This window comes from Taudactylus pleione, unplaced genomic scaffold, assembly GCF_031769625.1.
Source record: "Taudactylus pleione unplaced genomic scaffold, aTauple2 ptg000041l, whole genome shotgun sequence".
Taxonomy (NCBI): domain Eukaryota; kingdom Metazoa; phylum Chordata; class Amphibia; order Anura; family Myobatrachidae; genus Taudactylus; species Taudactylus pleione.
In genome coordinates, this window is record NW_028284443.1 from 38,027,360 (window position 1) to 38,041,737 (window position 14,378).

Below are 14,378 nucleotides of genomic sequence, written 5' to 3' on the forward strand. Positions count from 1 at the left end.
AGGCAGCAGAGATATCGGAGGGAACAAGTAAGCCAGTTGAAACAGCCATCTCACCGACAGCGCGTCTATCAGACTTGCGCCTGCGTCCCTTGTCCTAGACCCGTACACGGGCAGCTTGTAATTGTGATGGGACGCCATCAGGTCCAGCTCTGGCCGTCCCCACTTGTCCACGAGTAGTTGGAATACCTCTGGATGAAGCGACCATTCCCCGGGATGCACGTCATAATGGCTGAGGAAGCCTGCCTCCTAATTGAGGACTCCCGGGATGAAGACTGCCGAGAGAGCTGGAAGATAGCGCTCCGCCCAAGCCAGGATGCGGGACACCTCCGACATCGCAGCTCGACTGCGAGTCCCTCCCTGGTGATTGAGGTACGCCACCGTGGTGGCGTTGTTTGACTGCACCTGAACGGCCCTTCCGTGAAGAGCGGTGCCGGACGACTGCAGGGCTCTGTATACTGCCCGCAGTTCCAGGATGTTGATGGGAAGAAATCGCTTCCTTCGCCGACCAACGACCCCGAAGTGACAAGGAGCCTGTCACCGCCGCCCAACCCCGGAGACTGGCATCTGTCGTGAGCAGAACCCATTCCGGGATCCAAAAGGGGCGCCCCTCGAGGAGATGAGCCGTCTGCAGCCACCAGGCTAGGGACAGACGCACCTCCGAGGACAACACCAGCATCTGAGAGCGGATCCTGTGTGGCAATCCGTTCCATTCCGAAGCAATCAGCCTCTGCAGGGGCCTGGAATGGAACTGGGCAAACTCCACCATGTCGAATGCCGACACAATGGACCCCAAAACTCTCATTGCTGAGTGCACCGACACTCTGCCACTGCTCAGACAACTGTGAATCCGCAGCTGTAAGGAGGAGACCTTCTCTGGAGTCAGAAAAATCCGTTGCTGACGAGAGTCCAGCAGGGCCCCCAAATGAACCATCCGCTGTGATGGGATGAGGGAGGACTTCTTCCAGTTGATCAACCAGCCGTGCGCCTGTAGACAAGCGACCGTCAGGTGGAGATGCTGGATCAGTACCTCCGGGGAGCTCGCCAGCAAGAGGAGGTCGTCTAGATACGGTAGCAACCGTATCCGCTGGCTCCGAAGGTGAGCAGCCATGACCGTCATCACCTTCGTAAATACCCTTGGTGCCGTGGAGAGGCCAAAGGGTAGAGCCCTGACTTGGTAGTGGTTGTGGAGAATAGCAAACCGCAGAAACCGTTGGTGCGATGTTGCTATAGGCACATGGAGGTAGGCGTCCTGGATATCCAGGGAGACCATATAATCCCCCGGTTCCATCGCCAGAATGATGGAACGCAAAGTTTCCATCCTGAATTTGGGAACTCTGAGAAACCTGTTCAGGGACTTCAAATTGAGGATGGGGCGATGAGAGCCATTGGGTTTCTGCATCAGAAACAGTGTAGAGTAATACCCCATCCCACGTTGAGACTGTGGTACGGGTATAATGACCCCCGCCGTCAGCAAGGCCTCTATGGCTTCCTGAACCTGCAAGGCCTTGGTTTTGTCCTGAGAAGGACTTGTGCAAAAAAACTGGTGAGGCGGCCTGTGCCAAAAAGACAGGGCTTACCCCTGGGAGACCACTTCTCACACCCAGGCATCCGTGGTGGTATTGTGCCAGCACTGGGCGAATTGAAGAAGTCGGCCTCCCACTCTGGGGTCCCCCAGAGGGAGGCCCGTCCCATCACGCAGAAGGCTTATCTTTTTGATTGGAAGAAGGGCGCCTAGCACTCCAGGCTTGCTTCTTTGGCTTTGAGGCGGTCTTGGGTGCGGACTGCCTCGGGAAGGACTGACCCTTTGCCTTGCCCTGAACCCGAAAGGAACGAAAGGCCGAGCTCCGGACCTTAGCAGGTGTAGCAGCTGAAGGGAGGAAGGCTGACTTGGATTTTGCCAGGGTATCTATTTTGTCCAGGTCCGGACCAAATAGTAACTCTCCATTAAAAGGTAAGGCCTCCAAGCCTTTCTTTGAATCCGCGTCTGCTCTCCAAGACCTCAACCACAAGGATCTGCGAGCAGACACTGCTGCCGCCAAAACCCTAGAGGTCAGCAGGCTAGCATCCAAAGATGCTTCTCCAATGTAGGAGGCGGCATCTCTCATCTGTCCTAACAACGCCCTCTGGACATCCGGAGCTTCATCCGTAAACGTGTCCTCCAAGGCGTTGGCCAACCCCTCAATGGCCTTAGCCACCCAGGAGATGGCCATGGACGGCCGGGCTACAGCCCCTGAGAGAGAATAAATAGACTTTAGACAAGTCTCCACCTTCCTGTCCGTAGGATCCTTCAGCGAGGATATAGACGGCAATGGCAAAGTAGCACTCCTGATGAGGCATGTTACATGGGAATCGACCGCAGGCGGAGTTTCCCATTTCTTACAATGCGCTTCCGGAAATGGATAATTGGACGCCAAGCGTTTCTGTGGCAGGAATCGCTTACTGGGCGTCTGCCAGGCCACCGCCATGTGATCAGTCAACTGATCAGACAAGGGGAACGCTGCAGAAGGAACCTTAGCTTTTTTAAAACTAGGATACCTCGACTTGGGAGCGGGTGCCTCATCCTCAATCAGAAGAATGGCCCGCATCGCCCTAACCAGATCCCGCACATTGATGGAAGACTTAGTGTCTACCTCCTGGACTGAGGCATCTGAGGCTGAGTCATCCTGCACCTCACCATCATCTGAGGACCCCTCAGAGTCCGAAAAGTGCGCAGCCTGCGCCGTAACTGTGCGTTTAGACGCCCTGGAGGGCACGTCACTGCGCAACATCGACTGAAAAGCCGAAGATGCTGCCGCCAAATCTTGGACAGTGTGGGAAAGCGCATCCACCCAGGGTGGAGGAGCTGCCCCAGGAGCCTGAAACGGCACCACAGCCTGCTGCGCCACAGGGGTGAACTGTATATACATTGGCAACCCCGCATAGGGACCAACAGGCTGAGACCCCGGTGGAGTCTGCAATAGTTGTGGGACACCCGGGGAATGGGGGATGGCAGGCTTGGGCAACGCCCTAGTAGGGGCGGCAGTCGGGACCGACAGACGGTCCGCGATGGACACCAGCACCGGGGAAAACATCGCCCATGGTGGCTCCTGCGACCTAGGAGGTTTAGACATACCAGGGAGCGCCTGGCACCGTCCGCACAGGCCGTCCTGTGACAAATCCTCCCTATCCACTCCTGAAGAACAGCGCCTGCAGGAGAACAATACCGGAGCCCCGGAGTGCTCAATCTGCTCCTCAGACATGACTTAGGAAGAAAACATGCGCACTCACCCGTGTGCTGGACAACAGCCCACAATATGGCACTGTGTAGCACACAACTGTATGTGACGGACCTCACAAATACGTGATCTATATAAGTGAGGTCAGTAGAAACACCCTTCCCCCACACACCTGTAGGGCTTGTAGGAGAAGGAAAGGGATAGGTATAGGCTGACAGTAAGTAGAAAAAAGACAGACAGGCAGCACTAGCAAAAGTCACATACCATGCAGGAAGATATACTCACTGCACCTTTCCACTACAATCAACCTGCCCAGATTCAGTGTCTGGGAGGGCTATAGTGCTGTGTACACTGTCCTTTTGCAGGAGAGAGGTACACAGGGGGACCGGTCCGCGTGCTCCCTGAGAGTATCTGCGCTGCCACTTGGAGAAAATGGCTGCTGGAGACCTCAGAGGAGGAGTGGCCGAGGAATCTGCAGCTCAGCGACGCCAGACTACTAGCTGAAAGGCGAGCTGAGGAGCCGCTAAACAGGGAAGGCTTCCTCCCCTGGCTAGCAAATTTAACCCCCGGGTTGCCGGCATCCCGCTTGCCGTTTATTTACCCTGGTGGTCTAGTGGTCTGGCGGGGTATGCCTCCGCTGGAGGGGGGGCCCGCCACCACCGCTAGCGTCCCCGGTCTGTCCCGTAGACCAGGGGCATGGGACTGCATTTAAAAGGAACCCGCGCACCGCCGCTAATCAGTGTTGCGTGGCTTACCTTGATCTCCCCGGCGTCTCCGGCAGCAGTCCCGGGGGAAACCAGAGTCCGGCTAGTACAGACTCTGGCTTCCCCCGCCGCGATCCCCAGTTCAGTGCTGGCGTCGCGGCGCCAGCAGGGAGAAGGAGTGGCAGCGTGGGCGTCTGTACAGACAGCCCATCGCTGCCGCTCTGGTGAACAAAACTAAAAAAAATTAATTTAACCTAGTTAAATAAAAAGCTTTAGGGGGCTGCTCCTGCAGCCCCCCCCCCCCCCCGCAGGGTGACCCGACTCCGGCCGGGCACCATCTTAAACTGAGGTGCCTGTGGCTCGGGGGCGGGGTATAGGGGAGGATGGACCCAAGTGCATCCTGGGAGCAGCTAAAAGCTTTAACTCCGTGGTGCCCGAGAATCTAGGATCCAGCTATACCCCAAGGTCACCCTGTGGACCCTGAAGTAGAAAGTCTACAATACTATTGTTTGTACCTGTGGAGACAGTGCGTAGGTGAGAGCCCTCACTGGGTATTGCCAGCAACCACCGTTGCCAATGACACAACCGAAATTCAAGACAGATTACGCACCAGAGACCAGGTTGTGCTTTCAAATACCTTCATGATCAGTTCTGACTGGGGCATAGGTAAATAAGTAAGATATGCACCCCATCGATCATGGAATCTAAACTCCCTTCTCAATGTCTAGCAGCGCAGTGCATCTATCAAAATATAAAATGTTGAGCAGATCTTGTTTTACCAGCTCTAAGGAAGGGGCCTGCAGAGAGATCCATTTCTGTAATATAGCTTTCCTAGCCACGGTAACTAGAATAGTAAGAAATGGGGGAGTTTTTATGATATTTTAAGAAAAAATCCAGATCCAAAACCAAAACACCAAGGAAAAAGATCCAAAACCAGATCCAGATCCAAAACCAGGGGAGATCCAGATCCAAAACCAAAACATGGGGGTTGGCGCACATCTCTAATTTATATATGTGGTAATTGTATTAGATATTTTAAAGTAATACCCTTTATATGTTTTATTAAAGTGTGATCTTCTTAATCCTTTCATGTACTTTAGGTACGGTCTATTTTATAATCTATAGTTATACTGCTGGACGGAATATTATATACATTGGGGACTAAGCGCTGCTATATTTGTAAATTATAGTTTGTGTGTTTATTATAGGTGGTGGCAGCCATCTAGTGGCAGCTGCTGGTCCATCCTTTCATATCTGGTCATTTTGCTACGCTTTTCTTGCACAGTACCAAGGGGACTTACGTGTACAGAGTTTTTAAATGTGTTGTAATACAATTTATGCAAAAACCCATCCTTCTGAAACGTACTATGTATTGCAGACTATAGTTCCTAAACCTATAATGCATTTCACTACATCTATCTTTGCTAAGAAGGCATAGACGTTTGGAAAACAAGCACTTAGTGGCAGTGTCTTAAGGATACCAACAGCAAGGATTTTCCCTTCCAGTGTCTCTGGATTTATCGGCCTTCCAGAGCATTCAAGTAGTTTCCATAGTCCTTGGACTCCCATACTGGCATTCTATTTAGAGAACTCCCAGATTTACCTACACATTAAAAATGCATTTAAAACTATTACATGTTGTTGCATTCTCTTTACAAATATTATTAAGGAATAAGTAAACAAAGAGAAGCTCTTCTATCTGGGATAAGGAGACAAACATAACAAATAAAGATATTGGTGAGTAAAAATAAAGTGAGATGTGTTCTTCAATTAAATGTAGACACTCCAATAAAGCATAAATTGGAATTTTAAAATCTGGTACAACTTTCAATGTTTATTAACAATAGTTCAATTCAAATAGACACAGTGGCATACTGGGATCAGTGCTGGTGTAGACAACTTACTCAGGGTCAGATTAAGGGGGGCCGACAGGGGCGGTCATCCCTGGGCCCCCACACACGGAGGGGCCCCCACTGCACCCGCCGCTAGTGTAGTGTAGACCGTAGTGAGCGCGGTCCACAATACACAGTAACAAACACACAATTGCAGCTGTATAGGGTGGCAGCTTCATGGGGGCACTGTATGGGGGGGGGGGGGGTGCTACTAGGGGCAATGCATGGAGGGGACAACTACTGGGGGCAATGCATAGGGGGGGGACTACTACTGGGGGCAATGCATAGGGGGGGGACTACTACTGGGGGCACTATATAAGGGGAACTACTGGGGGAATTATATAAGGGGCACTGCATACTGGGGACCACTACTGGGGGCACTGCATAAGGGGCATTACTACAGGGGGCACTGCTACTGGGGACATTGCATAAGGGGCATTACTACTGGGGACATCAAGGTTAACAGAAAAAAAAAAAAATGTTCCTAGGGTGACAAGAAATGGTGGTATATAGGGGGCCCCCACAAGCTGCTTGCCCGGGGGCCCCTGCAGACCTTAATCTGGCCCTGAACTTACTGTAGGGTAGAATTCAGGAGTCAGTCAGTGAAATCTACAAGCTACCTGGATTCCTAGGGAGCCAGGGAAGTTGTGAATCCACTTCTAATAAACAGCAATAACTCCAAAAAGTTAGACACCAGGGGGTAAATTAACTAAAGTGAGTTTTGATTTTTTTTTAGGAGTGGAGATGTTGCCCATAGCAACCAATCAGATACTAGCTATTATCTTTTAGAAGGTTCTAGTTAAATGTTAAGTAAAATCTGATTGCTATGGGCAACAACAATATACCCAAAGCAGTTTTTTATTAGGTATGTTAGTTATGTGGCTCTTGTGAATTGTCCAACCCTGAGTCAGCATGTATAGGAGAACACATCAGAGTGAACTCCATGTCCGGCGTTTCCTAAATGATTAGCATGGCTAATTGAGCTTGTTGGCATCTATATGATTACAATGAGGTTTTTTCAGTAAACAATAATAAAAAAATCTTAAATGGATTTGTGATTTCAGGTATTCCATAATTTCAACATAAATCCCAAATCATGACTGTTGAGAGCTTACATTCTAACAAATCCCAGGAAAAACGCTCAATTACTTTGTTTAATTTATCAAAGGGTTAATGGCCTTAACCTATTTCCCGAATTGCCGACATCCACTCAGACCTCTGTGGGGATGCTGGATTCAGGTGATACGTAAATGCCATCCTAAGATGGCATTACAGTTTGAGTCTCCCATATCCAAATATTCAGAAATACAAAATATTCCGAAATACATTTATTTTGAGCACAACTGAGATAGTGACACATTTGCTTTCTGATGGTTCAATGTACACAAACTGTTTAAAAGACAAACTTATTAAGAATGTTGTATAAAATTACCTTCAGGCTGTGCGTATAAGGAATAAATTAATTTCATGTACAGTATATATACACAAACTTTGATTCATGCACAAAATTATTAAAAATATTGTATAAAATTACCTTCAGGCCATGTGAATAAAGGTGTATTAGAAACAAATGTATTGTGTGATTAGATTTGGGTCCCATTCCCAAGATCTCATTATAGTATGCATATATTCCAAAATACACAAAAAATACGATATCCAAAATACTTCTGGTCCCAAGCATTTTTGGGCAAGATGTGTGAGACTCAACCTGTACCTACACCCAAAAACGGGGACCAGCAAAGCCAAAGAGGACTTGCTGGAATCTCTCAAGGTGAAACTACTACACACATACACAGAAATTTGCTGCACATGTGCAATTTAGGTTAACTGAGGAGACCACTGATCTGTGAGATTGCCGAGAATTGATGAATACCGGTGGTATCCAAATATGAAACATTTTAGTTTTAAGCTGGGTACACACTGAAAGATGTGTACACAGCCGATATGTCTGCCAGAAGGGCTGACATACTGAATCATGGGTACACATCAGAAAGAGGAAATGAACGATGGAACGATAGCGCGTTCCGTCTTTCATTACCTGTAATGGGACCGCTTGCAATATCGTCTGGTTGAACATGCAGCAAGACCGACCGGACGATGTCGCAAACGTCCGCAGGAGCACGCATATTGACCGTACACACAGTGATACGACCGATATGTCGTTCAGATTAGGCCGGAAACTACATATTGTGCAGACATCGCTCCAGTGTGTACCCGCTTTTAGAGGGCCTGAACCATCCTAAGCAATCAATCTGCTAGGAAAGTTATGTATTGCGCCACTTGCTGTAGATACTCGCTCTTTAGGTCCTGCATTCAATGTCTATCCTGTCGGGTTGGGTACGGGATCCTGGCGGTCATGATGCAGGTGGTCAGAATACCGACAGCGGCATCTGGACAGTCAGAATCCCAACACATTGCTGCAACTATTATAACCCTTACACTCCCTCTAGCACAGCCCTCCAGCAGCCTAACCCTAATCCTCCCCATAGTGCAGAGGTACCCAAACGCTGTCCTCAAAGCACCCTAACAGTCCAGGTTTTAAGGATATCCATGCTTGACCAGAGGTGACTTAATTGATACCTCAGTCAATTTGATTTAACACTTGTGCTTAACCATGAATATCTCTAAAACCTGAACTGTTAAGGTGCCTTAGGGACCACGTTTGGAAAACCTCTGCCCTAGTGCCTAACCCTAAGCCTCCCCCTAACCCTTAGCTCTGCACTGTCAGTTTTCTGACAGTCGGGATGCCGCTGTTGGTACTGTGACCGTCGGCATCCTGACTGTCGGGAAGACGACTACATCCTTTCCAGAAACCAGCTCGGTCTCCTGTAAATATGTACAGAATGACAGCGGAATTCCACCAACAACATGTGCTCAAGATGACTCATCATCTCAAGAGTAACCACTCATTTAACCCTTACGCAACCAGAGATTTGTGCTGATTTTGACAGCTAACCACTTTACATTCCTCATTTTTGCATGTCTCCAAAATAACTAAGTTGTTCAACTCCGTCTTCCCCCACAGTACCAATTCCTAAACTGAGTCCCTATAGGAGGGTTGGGTCCCAAGCCGGTATACCGAAAGGGTTAGGATACAGACACATGCAGGTAAATATTCTAGCCCTACCCCTAAACCTAACCATCCCACCCTGCAGCCTAACCCCAATGCTTACAATCGGTGTTCCGGCATCTCGACAACTGGGATATAAAACGCATCCCCCTACTGCAGTGTTTCCCAACCATGGTCCTCTAGGCACACTAACAGTCCAGGTTTTAGTGATATCCATGCTTGAGCACAGATGTTAAATCAAAATAACTAAGGTACTAATTAAGACACCGTTGCTCAAGTATGGCTATCCTTAAAACATGGACTGTTAGTGTGCCTTGAGGACCAGGGTTGGGAACCCCTGACCTATAGGATCTCAATTTAATAGCAAAATAGGCTCCTTTAATTATCCACTCACAACTTCTACTCATAACTTTACTGTGTCACTTCTATGGAAATTTTCTACTTCATCCCATTCAACTCTCCAAATTCTGCATCCAACAAACATTCCCTCAAAGCAGACCACTATAGGGAGGCCTTTTATCTTGTCCCGGACTCCTAAACAACATCTCTTAGGGGTTGGGGGATCTATTAAATTAAATGTAAATAGTGTACATATTTATTTACCATAGCACGTTAACAGCCATTAGCTATACGCTCAGTTGTCAGTGACAGCTAAGGTTATGCAAACCTATGAAGAGACAGATTTTATAGTGAAAGCACCTTAAAGTTCATTTTAGCACCCTGTACCTGTCAGAATATGTGCAGTTCCTCTTTCCTGCCTGGGGTGTCGCTGCAGTATTTGTAGCTTCATATAAATCAGGAATTAGTGTTCACTCTAGCTCCGGCATGAGGCAGGGCGCCGGAGCTAGAGAGGGCACGTTCGCACGCGACCGAGAAGGGGCGTGGTCATCGAAAAGGGGGCGTGTCTATAAGACGCGTCCCCTTTTCGTCACTCTTGGGGGCATGCTCGGCACTTACGGACACGCCGGGCAGCCCCCAAGCCCTGCAGACAGGGAGAATAGATGCCGGGCGTCTATTCTCCGGTGGTGACCGGGTCACCGCACATTTATTCATCTGCGGGACACTGCGACCCTAGGGAACCTCAGGCCCGCAGAATCATTTGGTCTGGCCCTCTGAGCTTTTTTTTGCTAGCCTCATCTGGCTAGCAGGGCACCTAGAATTGCACCCTGCAGCCAGAATCTATGCAACAGTGCCACCTGGAGTGTCTTTAGGACGCTTCACATGGTCATACCGCTGCCCATACAACTTCCCGGAGCTTCCTCAGGATGCTTCAGGCATTGCTGTAATAACCAGCGATTGTGGCCCCGTCCCCATGTAACATCACATGGAGGGGGCGTGGCCTGCACCAGGCCCACAAAATTATATATATCTCAAAACAGCCGTCTGCAGAAAAAAGGTGCCCCACCCCTGTTATAAATAAACGATGATGAATCCTGCCGCACTGGCAACAAAGGGTTACAGGCTATTCAATAACCCAATATGCATTAAACACAAAGAGTTAAACGCTATTCAATTACCCAATGTGTATTACGCGCCACGATGGGAGTGCGAGGTAAAATGGGTAACGCTGTTGTGCCAGCAATTGTCCCCTAAATACCATTCACACAAGTTATAGCTTCAGCCTTTCATTATACATCTCCCTAACCCCCTTTGGTTTTGTAAGTGATGCAGGTTGCAATATAAGCAATACATGCAATGCGAGTCCTGCTGCACTATGGGGCTGATTTTGAGTCGCACACAGACGCTGATGACTTTAGTTATACTGAGATTCCCACTTGCAGCGTCTGGAGGCGTGTTTAGATGCACTATGGAAACTTGCACCAGCCCTATGTCAGGTGCAACTTCTCCTTCTGACCACAACCCCCTGTGTGGGCTTCTCTGCATGCAGCCGTTTACAGCAACACACGTGCATCTACTTAGCCAGCCCCGTTACCTTCAAGGAACTCCCACAGAACGTGTTCAAATCTGTCCTGCGTCTCTGAACGCTAACAATCGGGACGAATGCACTGTGCAACTGGGATGCATGCATAGGGGGCAAACCAATTAGCCACGAGGAGTGCAAATCAGGGGCATTTTGTTCGCCAGCAGCACCACCACACCTAGCGCCCCTCTTTCAGGCTGAATTCGCTCAATTTTGTACGCAGTGCTACAGGGCTGCTCATAGTTTTGAGCGAGTTCAGGCTGCCATCAAGTGCGTCCGTTGTCGCACCCGTGAATTTATCACGTTTAATTGGACTGACCCCATAGGCTTAAAACATTGGCCAACAGTGTGCGCCTTTAACACTGTTTGCTATCTGCCCCTATGTGTTTTCTTACTCATGGAGTGGAGGTGAATCGTAAATTACACTGACAGTGTGGAAGATTTATATTACATTAGTGTCAGTGATGTCCGTGAGATTGGGATAATTTCCCACTTTGTCTTGATGATTTCACAGGTAAGAGCAGTATATGACATGCATGTGTGTGTGTGTATAGAAATAAGAAAGTTCATGGAGACTGGGCAAACAAAGGATGAAAGAACACAGCTCACATATACTAGCATCAGCAGCTCACACTGTGACCGGCACAGTCACACCGGACACCCGGCTATTACCTCCTCCTGTGCCGGGCAGCACGCACCGTGGCCCTCCCGGGGGTAGACTCACTGACCCAGGCCGGCCTATAGCATCATCTCAGCAACAGCGCCCCAAGTGAGTATGGGAGGGAATACTGCGAACACTTCCTGTAAAGGGGCAGAGACTGATCATTGGTATAAAGTCACGTGGCCATCGGTTTTGCCGCTGTGCTCTCTGGGACTTGTGGTTTTGCTTTAAAAAAAAATAAAAATTAAATTAATTACTCTGACCTGTGCACAGTGCCCGGGACTGGCTCGTTTAGTGATAAACAGAGGTCCGGCAGCCAGAGCGCCTCCACCCACATGCTTGGCAGGTGCATCTGTGACCACCCCGGCACTGACTGCTTTCTATATGGGAGGTGATTGCGTGTAATAATTAATCCTGCAGCCGTAACTGTTCCCAATACTGCGCGTAGCTCCGAGAGCTGCTTCACTGTAGGGACGCAGAGACACCGCTAAGAGGGAGAGGCACGGACAGGGCAGGCACAGCATGGGGCTCTTGGGAGGAGAAGTGAGAGTACTGAGTGGGGGCTTGTCTACTGAGCTGGAGGCCGCTGGGTTCCTGATCCAGGTATCTCATCATCCTCTCAGTCCGTAGGTGCTGCTGTGTTCTATCTTCTGTCCATTATATGTGTGTGCATATATATTATATACAGTGTTTCAAGTGGATCTAGAGAGGTTGTGGAACTCATCCATTTATAAATATAAATATGACAAAGTGCTTAGTGATAAATAGAAAGTGCAATCGTGCTCAAAATGACCTCAAAACGTATAATATTAATATATATATATAATCAAACTTAATAAATAATTGCTAAAATATTTTTACAAAATATTTCATAAAATATTTGAAACAAAATTCATATAATACTGTGTAATAATCAGTGCAATAATGAAATATAAAATTGATATAAAATATATTTATTTAGAACAACAAAACTGTCCTGAAACTCATCAGGACAGTATTTAAAAAATAAATAAAAGAAACGTACAAAAAAAAAAAAAAAAAAAAGAGTAAAAAATATATAGGAGTAGCTTCTCTGATCACAACAACGGTAAGTTCATGAAAGGAAAAGCCTCCAATGCGTTTTGTCCTTTCCTTGGACTTCTTCAAGGGATACAAGAGCTCCTAAGGGGTGTCTGATATTTATACCCCCTTCATTAGGACAAACAAGCAGAGATCCCAGTCAATTATGACCTCACTTTTCCGGTTTGGACCACCATGTGTTGTTAAATAAAAATAATAAAATCACTGGCTTGTAAGGTGGACCAATCCCATTATTTGTTAGCTATATATATATTAATAGTCGCGTTTGATATTTTGTTGTGAATAGTTCATATAGTGGTAAATTGGCTCCCACGATCGGGTCCTGATATGACATCACTTCCGCCCCTCTCCACGTCCAGCGCTCATCACTTCCGCCCATGTGAATAGGGCGCTTGTATTCTTTAACCGGATGCCGATGTTGCCATCCATTACTTCCACCCTTGAGCCACAGCGGAGGACATCTTAGTACTCCACATCACATCTGCATCCGCGGCCATCTTGGTGTTTCTTGTATTAGATTCATTGATAGCCATCTTTAGCCATCTTGGTACACCCGCGGATATCTTTTGTGCTGTTGATCCGATTTTTAAGAAGCAGTAGATTTCAATTACTAAATTGTATACTAACATTTTCTTTATTGTATGTATCCATCAGGCATAAGGGATAGGGGGGGGGGGGAGAGTGAAACTATTCCTTGTATTCGTTTCTTATATCTAAACTGCTCATAAGACATGATGGAATAAAGTAATTTCCATAAATATTAATCTTGTCAGGAATCATATATACACATATATAGACATGAATTTTCAACATTCTCCTTTATTGAAATCTCTTATTTTTAACACTAATATTAGTATCATTGGTCTATTTGCTTATAGGATGTGGTGATGAGAGAGAGAGAGAGAGAGAGAGAGAGAGAGAGAGACTGACTGACTCCTAGTGCAATCTCGTACCAACTGTATGACCCTTCACCAATAATATACACCTATGTGATGGAGGTGTACCTTAGGCAGTGGATTAAATCCACAAAATAATCAGCATAGAACAACCAGTAGTGTATTCAGCACTTCTACTTCTCATTAGGAATAAGACAGCTCCAGCCATGAAAAATGGGGGCGTGTCAACATGACGTGCAACCGTTTCTCGTCACTTTGGGAACATTCCATATGCACCTTTATGCCCCAAGTAGTAGTGCCCCTAGTAGTAGTTCCCTTTATGCAATGCCCCCAGTAGTGGCCCTTATGCTGTGCCCCCAGTAGTAGTTGCCCTTATGCATAAAAGACAGACAGACATGCACACATAATACTATACTTACCTGAAACCCCGCTCCTGCGCCCGTCGCCGTCTTGCTGCTCCTCTTGCTTGGCACCATGGGAGAGACGTAATGATGTCTCTCCCTTCACCCACTGCGGGAGCCGGAAGGCGGAGCTCAGGAGTGAGCGACAGCCTCTGGCTGCCGCTGCAGGGAAGGAGCTGCCGTGTGCCTGCCAATAACGAAATCTCAGTGGCGCCCGTCAAATGGAGCAGGCAGCGGCGACGCCTCTCCAGCCTGGCACTGACTCTGGGTGCAGCAGCAAATAAAAACCTGCCTGACTCTTATTGACTGCCGCTGTGACCTGGGCGGCGGTGGCACACTAACCGCCGGGTCCAACACAGCGCCCAGGGCCTCATGACAGGATTCGCTTCCATTTCTGAATTGGGACATAAATTCTAATCAAATTCAGATACATCACATCAGGGGAGAGATGTATCATACCTTGGAGACAGATAAAGTGGAGAGTCATTAAGTACCAACCAATGAGCTCCTAATTGACCATCCACTATACAATTTTCTG

At 47.9% G+C, this 14,378-nt stretch overlaps 2 protein-coding genes across 4 annotated transcripts in view; one reads left to right on the top strand and one right to left on the bottom strand.

Moving 5' to 3' along the window:
- ERCC5 (ERCC excision repair 5, endonuclease) overlaps positions 1-11,617 on the bottom strand; it is a 61,059-nt gene extending 49,442 nt beyond the window's left edge. The window contains exons 1-2 of one of the 2 annotated variants that reach the window (XM_088458218.1): positions 11,475-11,617; positions 5,401-5,522 (exon numbers count right to left, since the gene is read on the bottom strand). In XM_088458218.1, the coding sequence (XP_088314344.1) occupies positions 5,401-5,488 (88 nt within the window). In that variant the 5' untranslated portion in view covers positions 5,489-5,522; positions 11,475-11,617. Of the gene's footprint in view, positions 1-5,400; positions 5,523-11,411 lie in introns of both variants that reach the window. The other variant, XM_088458225.1, reaches the window with a different exon arrangement.
- LOC148538105 (betaine-homocysteine S-methyltransferase-like) overlaps positions 10,777-14,378 on the top strand; it is a 32,239-nt gene continuing 28,637 nt past the window's right edge. The window contains exon 1 of one of the 2 annotated variants that reach the window (XM_088458259.1): positions 10,777-11,316. In XM_088458259.1, coding sequence (XP_088314385.1) covers positions 11,305-11,316 — 12 coding nt within the window. In that variant the 5' untranslated portion in view covers positions 10,777-11,304. Of the gene's footprint in view, positions 11,317-11,735; positions 12,067-14,378 lie in introns of those variants that run through there. The other variant, XM_088458250.1, reaches the window with a different exon arrangement.